This window comes from Gavialis gangeticus, unplaced genomic scaffold (assembly GCF_001723915.1).
Source record: "Gavialis gangeticus isolate Ggan-Ray unplaced genomic scaffold, GavGan_comp1, whole genome shotgun sequence".
NCBI lineage: Eukaryota > Metazoa > Chordata > Crocodylia > Gavialidae > Gavialis > Gavialis gangeticus.
Genome location: NW_017729024.1, coordinates 159,839,403 through 159,849,301, shown reverse-complemented (window position 1 = coordinate 159,849,301; position 9,899 = coordinate 159,839,403). Strand labels below are relative to the sequence as shown.

The following is a 9,899-nucleotide window of genomic DNA, read 5'->3' as shown; positions in this document are numbered from 1 at the left end:
GATCAAGGACCCTGCAGTGAGGGAGGGAGTGGAGCAGAGGCAGGGGCAGGGGCTAGGGTGAATGGGGCCCTGGGGCAGTTGCAGGTTGTGGGACACTTGGAGCCCAGGCAGCTCATCCAGGAGCAGGGGGTGGAGGAGGTTTCCTGCTGCTGCTTGCATCCCAGAGGAGGCTTAGGGACATGTGCCCCACCGATCTGTGTGTGGGGTGGAGGCAGGCTGTGCTTTGTGCCCTGCCTAGGAGTGATGCGACACCGTGTGCCTGCTGTACATGGGGTGCGGAGCCCAGTGGCAGGGATGCACATGGTGTCACTCAGCTGTCAAGGCAGTGGCAGCAGGGCACAGAGCCCATCCCATAGCGGCAGCCACCTACGCCCTGCGCACAGATTGGGGGGCACATGCCCTCCCTTGCCTCCCCCACAATGCACAGTGGCAGGAGCCCCCCTGTGCCCCTGGATAAGCTGCCCGGGCTCCAAGCATCCCATGACCTGGCCTGGGGCCCCATTCACACGAGCCCCTGCCTGCCCCTGCCTCTGCCCCACTCCTTTCTGCACTGTGAGGGGCCTTGATCTCGGCTTGATCTGGCCCCCCTAAGACCCTTCCCCTTCACAGAGTACACTTAAACTTGCCTGGCTCCTATGCTGAGTAGTAATCTACACTCGGGGCTGCGATTTTGGCTGTGCGACTGCGTGTGTGTAACCCGCCACCCTGCAGCAGCCCAGAGCCTGCAGCCGGGCTGTCCTTCATTTGGGGGGAGCTAAGCTCAGTTAGCCCCAGCTTTCTACCGCCTGTGTCAGTGGGTGCGTCTACACGAGTGCCAGACTGCGCAGTCGTTACAGTCCTGGTGCAGCACAGGTCATTTCCAACCCTGCTGCGCAGTTGCAACAGGCTATTGCACAGTACTGGCAGAGTCACGGTTCATGTCTGCCAACGCTACGTTGCCAGAGCGATGAGCTGCGTTGCTCGTGTCACTAAGGCAACAGCATCTTGTGTAGACATGCCAACAGAGTAAAAACATGCACTGCCTCTGATTTACCCTGGAACAGCAAAGTTCTGTCCCCTTTGATCTCTCAGTAAACTGTTTCTATGCTTTGTATTTTCTGTGAAGTTCTCAATCCTCCTTCACCTCTACTCGGTTAATAGTCCTTTTTCCATGATGTGCTATGGTGTAGAGAAGTAAAGGAGAACTTTTTCCAATTCTTTTTTAGAAATATTGGCTTTGAATGTCTAAACAAGGGTTAGTTCTGTCTTCATCACGTGCTGCATGTGCTGTCTTGGTCCACAGATCAGTTTGTTACACTTTGGAGCACCTCGCTAGGAAGCTGCCATAATTTCTCTCTCTCTCCTTCTATTGGGAAAGGACACAACATGTCCTTCTCCTTCTGCAGTAGACCTTGCTGTAGTCTGCAGTCACACAATGCCTGCTGGTAATGCAGTGACCAGAACATCCTTCAGAGAGCAAAATTGGACACAGGTTAGCTTTTAAAGGCCTGTGATAGCCTGACTAAACTGTAATAGACTGAAATAGTAGCATATCCCTCTGAGGCTTTGATGCTAACATAATTATCCAAATCTGAATTTGCATCAGGTCTAATGTCACTATCCTTGTAAAGTAGCTTTTAAGTTAAGCCATTCAAAGAATGAAAACATTTATTTGTGGCTTTCAAATAAAAAAAACTTAAGGGTCAGACTTTCATGGCTCAACGATTAAGCCAGTAAGATTAATACTCAGGTTATGAGTTAGGTGGTATATCTTTAACTGAACTTCAGAGACCTTGCTTAATAAAAGCGACCACACTTTTAACAAATGCATTGGCCTTAATATGAAATAATAAAGATTACTAAAAGAAATTCAGTGTATAATTCCTAATTCACCATCAGCAGATCCTGGTTTTTGGAATACTCAATCAGTGTTTAACAAAAATCTTCATTCTGTCTCCTTGGAGTGATCACTGCTACATAGCTTTAACCAGGATGATGCAACCTCCAGTTTTTGTTGTTCTCTATATACTGCCGTTAACTACTGTATTTTCTCACCTACAGCATGCCCTCCCAGATTGTAATATGCATCTTGTTTTTGAAAGGTACAATGAAGAAAAAAACACCTTTCCTTGTAGTAAGTAACTGAGTAGCAGTAGGTGTGCAGCTGAATCTGCTCTTTGTTCTATTCCCTGTGGATCACTTCAGGTTTTACTTTTGTAGTCACCCAGAAGAGGACCATATTTCTACTACAATTTCCAGAAGCTGGTTTTGGGTAAAAGGTGCATGTTGTAGGTGAGAAAATTTAGTACTCACATTCTAAATGAAGGTGGAGGACAGCTTTTCAGACTGCTGAAAGCTGAATTTTTAAAAATATGGAAATATTGAATAGTTTTGAGATTTCATTTTTCCCCTCTCAGTTTCTCATTTCCCTCTCTCATTTCCTTTTTTTTCCCACTGATCACAGTGCTTTTCATGCAAGCGTTTTGCCCACGTATGTCTTGTTGGTGCAGAAGGGGTTCTCAGCATGCAAAAATGAGAGAGGATTTGATTAAGACATGGTGTATATATCTCCTCTGGATTTTAGAATATAGCTATACAGATCCTTCAGTGATGCCTGTCCCAAGCAGGCTCAGGGAGGTGGGGGATTAATGGGGAAAAGCAGACAGTGGAACTACTTCTGCGTCATTCAGCCATCCAAACATGGCACATGGATACAATAAAGCCACTGTTTCTACCACCACCATGATATCAGCATAGCTGGTTGGGCACCACTTCACAGTTAATTATTAGAGAGAATTCCATCTAAATCCCACAAACCACCTAATGCAGAGCCTGCTTGCTTCATTTATGTACTTGGATCCATAATTCTCTGTTAATTTGGTATAACAGCTAACTTAAATTTGTTTTAATTCTGCAGCCAAATTCCAATTAAGCTGATGAGGGATTGGAAAGAATTTTTTTTTAATGGAAAACCACTCTATGAGCAAGCTTTGATTGAACCTCTGCCAACTGAACCAACCGCAGAGCAACTTGTAGAGCTGGATAAAATGAAGTTGCTAGATGAGAAGGATTATGATGAATATAAGGTACACCTAAATGGCAAGCCATAAAGGAAGAAAATGCACCTTGTTTTTTTCATAACAGCCAACATTTTGCTGTGATGTTATAATACATTTTGTTCTTTTTCAGTTTGAGACAGTGGAACTTAATATACATGTCCATTATTCCAAAATTAAACGTGTTTTACATTAACCCCATATTGTTATGAAGTTGTGTGTCACTGACTTTTGAAAGCCTATGCAACCCTGAAAAAATTAGTCCTGTGGTGTTTGACCTGAAGGACAACAACACATACTTACTGCATATGATGCCCATGGTGTTGCTCCCAACAGATCAATTAATTGCAACATTATAATTTGTATTTAAAGAGAAATAGAAACATGGCTAACACCACTTCATGGCAGATCATGTAACAGAATATAGTTAGAAACACAGAGCAAAATAAATGCAGTGCTTGTTAAAAAATCTGGTATATTTTGGATAAATAAATGTTTTACATTTATTTCTGAATATAAAGGAATTTAATGGTATTTGGTGATCCATTTATTTAAATAAAAAGTAATTCTGAAAGATGGCTGATATTGTTAATATTCTGTAAGAATCCAAATAAGATTTTTTCAGGATTCCATATCTCTTTTCTGTATTTTTAGAGTACAGGTTGTAGTAATACAATTAATGTTTGAAAATGAAATGTTGAAATGCTTCAATTGAAAAGTACTACTAAAATATTTTCTAGATTTCAGTATTCTCAATTCTCTTCCTTAGAAAAGATACCTTTTATGTCTCAAGGGGCAAGGATTTCTGAGGGGGATATCTTTTATTGGACCAAAAGTTAGATAAACTTGTGAATGCAAGACCTGTTTCCTCAGGTCACTATGCCTGGCTTCCTGTGATCAGAGACCTGAGAGAGAATGTCCTGCATTCAGAAGCTTGTCTAACTTTATCCCAACTACATAGTTGGTCCAATAAAAGATATCAGCTTAAGAAATTCTTGCCTTTCGCACAATTTTTGGACCATCACAGCTACAACCTCACTGTTATACTACTTTGTTTTTAATTTTTTCTCTTTAGTATAATATGGGGCAATCATTGTAAATAACCTGTCTTTCTATTTTTCTTGTTTGGGAAATGATTACCACACTATGTGTTCTTTTTACCCACATCCTGAACCATTTAGTACATTTTCTTTTACAGAGAATAGTAAACTTGTGTTAGGAGTTTGTGGTGAATGTCTGACAGTTCAGATTATTTTCAGCCTTTGTATCTTCTTTAAATGAAAGTAACTTACAAGAATCCTATATATTCTGCATTAACAGCTATAATAACTTGGAAAATAACTCCTCAAGACAGCAAAAAGTAAATCTACTGGCTGGGGGCCAGAAGGCAACTGGGACTTACTGAGGATTCCTAATAGTATATGGAGTTTCAGTTCACATTCTCATTTTTATTTAATTCCTTTAGCACTGTCATGGTCATTATACCTAGGCCTTAAATATGATGCAAATATAATGCCACTTTACATGGCTAGTGGTGTAAAGGGACATTACTGTAAAGAAAAATCCAGTCCTTTTACTTTTAGCATGCATTGCAATATCTCTAGTCTAGTATGCGTGACAGTTATAGACCATTTCCATTCATTGTTCTGAGCCCAACTTGCAGTTTCCGTATCACAAAAATTCATTCTAGCCATGATAGCACTAAGTTCAAATTAAATATGTATTTTGGCGTATTCTGGTACTACTGCAAAGGTTTTGTCATTGTATCAGTTCCATAGCAATCTGTGAATTAGGTTAATTAAAACAGCATCATTTAAGAGTTCTTTCAATTTAGATAACAAAGCCAAATCCAGAAACTAAGATTTTTCACCTCTTTTTTTTTTTTGCTTTAATGTCATTTGACCATATCATCATTCAGAGCCAATGTACATTAGAACTTCACCCCAAGACACCTACTGTAATATCCTAACTGGAGTTGCAATCAAATACATGTCACCTTATGCCAATTTCCTGTAGTCTCCATTTCCTCCTATTACAAAATGCACAGTTTGACATGATTTTCTTTCTCTTCAAAAGAAGCTAAGGTTTGAAAAACAAAACTGCTATAAGCCAACATAGAAAGTTTTGGTAGAGGTATGTGGGGATCTTTTCCACAATACTTGGCTTATCTTATTTTCCATCCTTTGCATGAGAAAGAGAGAGAGAAACTTGGTAATAAGTGTACTCTTCCTTTCCTGCCCCTGGGCCCATGCTATCCCTCTAACTCGGTTCAGTTCCCTTCACTGACATTTCCTCAATTTAGACCCGCTCCTTTAGCTGACTAAACAGCATACCATTCAGTGGAACATTTTCAAATCGAATTTTGGTTACAGACATTTGAACAGAAAATAAACAGAAAAAAACCCAGTGTTGATAAAAGGAGTATAGTATAATAGGCTATCGGTGGGATTGAGAGTCCTGATTCACTGGAGATCCGGTTGCATTTAACTGCTGTTTCAGTACTGACTCCCTCTTCGTCACTTAACCCAAATTTTACTATCCATTTTGAGCAATCACTGACACATCTAATATCAAAACAGAAGTAAATCTGAGAGCGTGAAAAAAAATACCTTACTGCTCTTACTATCTATACCAGATATGTCAAATTCACTTTACCCCCTCACAGGCTTGATCCAGATGCAACAGCAGGGCAAACAACAGTGGCAATATGGGAATTAATGTGGCTGTTGCTGGCCCCCCACCGCCAACATGCATTCCCAGCAGGGCTCCAGGCAATAGATTTTGGTAGTGAGCCCTGCCCCCAAATTCCTGCCCCCTCCCCTTCCCCACCCCGGCAAGTCTCAAGGGCCAGATGACACGACTGGGCTGGAGCTGGCCCCTGGACCATAATTTTTACATACCTGATCAGGCATAAGGCCATGCTTGTTCATTTTCATATGTATTTGACACATTTTATTTATCTAATTTAGAGCTATATACTGAAGCTTTTATTGTTTAATAAGTTCTTAGGCAAGATTTTATTAAAATCAGTAGATTGAGTTGGGGACAGTAGATTTAGTCATTCAGAATGTAAGCTCTTGGATATTGGGACAATATTTTCTATATATTATATAAGATGGAATATGCAATAGTGTTTATTAAAAGTAAGAAAAATTGTCACCTGATAAAATTAAACATAAGTAGAAATTGGGTTCTAATACACACAATTCAGCTGAACTTTGGAGTAACAATGGATGGTATAGATGCTAAAGCAAACATTGTAATACAGTGGCTTCATCACATTTGAAGATAAATACATTAATAGCATATTTGAATAATTTTTCCAATTTCCTCTGGTACAGTGGTAACTTCTGATATTGGAGATGGACACAGTGAGGTTTAGTGAGTAAATAGGCAGATGGATATTTATTGGCCTACAAAAATACTATGATATCAGTATAAGAAACAGAATTGGTAAAAGTATATCAGATCAGTGTAGAATCTAATGTAAATGCAGCAGGCTGCTCATGTGTTAATCTGCACAGGAAGCATATAATGCTAGTTCTCCATAACTTGCAAAAGATTGTACATTGACTTCCAGGTGTAGTACCAGGTTTTAACTTGGTTCCATGTAACTTAAGATGATTTGGGCTCTGTGTAACCAAAAAAACTGCCTCTGTTTCACAAGTCATTATGACAGGGTATGCCTACAGAAAGACACATTTAAAAATCTTTAGATTTGGGGCATAAAGTTCTGGAAATCGGTTCATAAGTTATCCAATAGAGTATTCCTCCAATGTTGAATACCCTTTTCCTGCCATTCTAATACAGTTAAAGTCATGTGATCCATCTCATCTCTTATGTGTTTGAGGGGGGTGGGTGTGAACAAGGGGAAAATTGTTCTTCAGGCATGCCCTTTTTAAGTGGTAAAGGTTCATCATTACATTTTAGAACATCAGCCCTGAGAAGTATTAAATAAGTACGTTTTATAACCCAAAATATTTTTGCTATTTTGATTGATTTTACAATGACGCCTATTTTTAAATTATACTAATACTTAGTTATATAAAGTTGCACACATTTACAGGTTGCAAGGATGTTCCAAGTGAAAATAAGTACATATCAGTCTTATATTAGAATGCAAGAATATTAGAATGTATTCTGATAATATTTGCTTGTTAATAGACGGAGGAAAAATAAATACTGTGTTTTTATCAACAGTGCTCAGAGGGAAGAGTGGGTTGGTAATGAAGTGTTGAATTCAAAGTTATAAGCCTGACCCTGGCTCATACTGTTAGTAACCAAAACCTATCCACTAATAGCTGTTTAATCTCTGTCTCTTCACTAATCAATAAAACAGAATTAAAATTGTTCTGACCTACTAAAATGCCTTTTTTTTGTTAGCATCAACCTTGCCGAGTATACATTATTGGTGCTTATGTGGTTTAATGATCCCAGTGAAATATCCTGGTGCTGTGTGGACACAGCTTATAACAGCAAAAGCTGGTAAAGCTTATTTTAGTCTACCAAAATTGAAATAACCTATACCAGCAAAGACATAACTTTGCTGTTATGACTGTGTCTGTAATAGGGGGATTTTGCTGGCCAAGCTATGTCAGTCAGGGATTATACCTTACCACATCTCTGACCAACACACTTGTGGCAGTCAGAGTGTAATGTAGGCCTAGCCCACATTTCCCATGAGTATTTTCCTCCTTTAGAGTACTATATAATGGAACACTGTACATAAAATAAAAGCTGTTGACTATTATAAATCCCTGTGTTACTGAATCTTTCAGCTAGATGTTGAAATATAGTATAGGCAAATAGTGTTTTTGAGTATTTAGTGTAGTGGATTCCAGAGATTTGTTACAAATTCTGTGATGACTGGCTGTGTGGCATTGGTCACATCGTATAATTTCCCCGTAAAATGAATCAAAATGGTTGGCTGGTCTGTTAAATGGATGAAATAATACTTTCCTACCTCAGATAATCAATAAATGTTTGTGATCTCTTTAGGTGAAGTATATCACTCTAGTAGTGCAAAGTATTTTCATGATCATATTAGGCTATTGTTTTTAAATGTATTCAGTTACTGCATTTATCTTGCAAAAGATGAAGAACAATACATGTTCACAAATTATTTTCTAATTTGTCACTTCTACAGAGTATGACAGGGGAGTGGCACCCACCCAAAGAGAACAGTGGAAACAAACCTCCACGTAATAATAACATACTGGGTTATGTGGTTCGTAGATTGATGGCCATTGTCTACCCTCCAAAAGCAGAACCCCCACCACCTGTATTTCCTTCATTTCGTATCAAGGGATGTATTTTGGGAAAACTTTTTAGTGGAAAAACCACCTGTGCAAAGTTCTTGGAAGAAGGTAGAGGGTCTTTTTCTCTAGAACTTGTTTGCTGAGTGTCCTCTCTTAAGCTAGCTCTTTGTGGACAGTCCCCTGCACCAATGCAGACCTCATTACAAGACTGGAAACTGAAATGCATTAGTATGTGGCTGGAACTGACTCTTCATAATTTATTTACTGTCCCATCCCCAAGTAAAAATGATAAAGTTCCTGAATGTCAAAGTCCACTGTTAATGATTATCCCTCATCGCTTTACTTCAGAATGTATTGGGAGTTTAGGAAATGTTTTCATAGAATTTTCTGTTTGTGATATTTATAAAAAAGGTAGAAGGCCAGGTAGATATGCACCTTTATAGACTGACTAAGACATATAATGCACAACCTTTTGTGAACCCAAGTTCACTTAATCAGATGCTGCCAAAAAACTGCACAGTTACTAACATGCATTATACAGTCACTACAGAGACATATCAATGGAAACAAATTCCAACAGAAAGATGTTTGCAGTGCATCTTGTCAGCATTAATTATACTTATTATCTTTATCTGTGCATTCTGCCCTATGTACATCTATCACAATAATATTTTCTTTGTATTAGGTTGCAACATTCAGATATTGTCTATTGATACTCTGGTTGAGGAAACCATCAAAACTTTCCATGAAAATGAAATTAAAATTGAAACCAACTTGATTCCACAGGAAGCTGAAGTTTCTGTAAAACAAAATGAAGTAAGTGCACTTCATCATAGCCTGTAAGATTTTTGTTCTTAATTTTCATAGGGAACAGCAAGATGAAATAGGGTAGAAGAAAAATGAATAACCTATGTTTTTTCATCTTGAAATAACCCACAGAAAACTGGAAGGCAGTTTTGATTAGTGATTTTTTCCCCCCCTCATAAATAGCTTTGTGTAGACTTTTTTCTTAATCTATTTGTTAAAATTATAAACACAAAAATATATGCTGTGTTAAAAGCTCTTGTAATCCATACTGGAAGATGTTATAGGTAAATATGTAGATATAATTCAGATGCAGTGACATAAGCTACAGTTCTGTAGTCTCTCTTATTATTACCTTTTATATAAGTGAAACATTTTCTTCATTCTAGTCTTAAATCTTAAACAAGTACAGTAAAAGCCCTGTTATCTGGCATTTTACTAACCAGAATACTCTATTAACTGGAATTCCAGCTGGTTAGCCGGACACGGGGGAGAGTGGGGAGGAAGCTTGCATGTGGCAGCGGCTGCTATCACCCTGTGCTGCCGCCACTCTGCATCCAGCTGAAATGTCCACCCTATGCTGCTGCTGCTACCTTTTTTAACATATTGTAGTGTAGGGGTTTTCAAGCTTTTTTAATCCCCCTTTTTTTTACCCCTTGTGGTGGTGGCTGGACGTGAAGCGGGGGGAGAGGGCTGCCATCCACCATCCCACACCGCTGCTGCCACCCACTGCACCGCCGCCCACCACCATCCCACTTTCCCACAGCCAGTCGAACATGAGACTCTGTGGGCTACTGACAGG

General features: G+C 39.2%; 1 protein-coding gene across 5 annotated transcripts in view; it reads left to right on the top strand.

Annotated features, from left to right (window-relative positions):
* SPEF2 (sperm flagellar 2) overlaps window positions 1–9,899 on the top strand; it is a 178,647-nt gene that overhangs the window by 38,416 nt on the left and 130,332 nt on the right. For all 5 annotated transcript variants that reach the window (XM_019517971.1, XM_019517972.1, XM_019517970.1 and 2 more), the window contains exons 10-12: window positions 2,897–3,065; window positions 8,182–8,401; window positions 8,979–9,109. In XM_019517971.1, coding sequence (XP_019373516.1) covers window positions 2,897–3,065; window positions 8,182–8,401; window positions 8,979–9,109 — 520 coding nt within the window. The remainder of the gene's footprint in view (window positions 1–2,896; window positions 3,066–8,181; window positions 8,402–8,978; window positions 9,110–9,899) is intronic.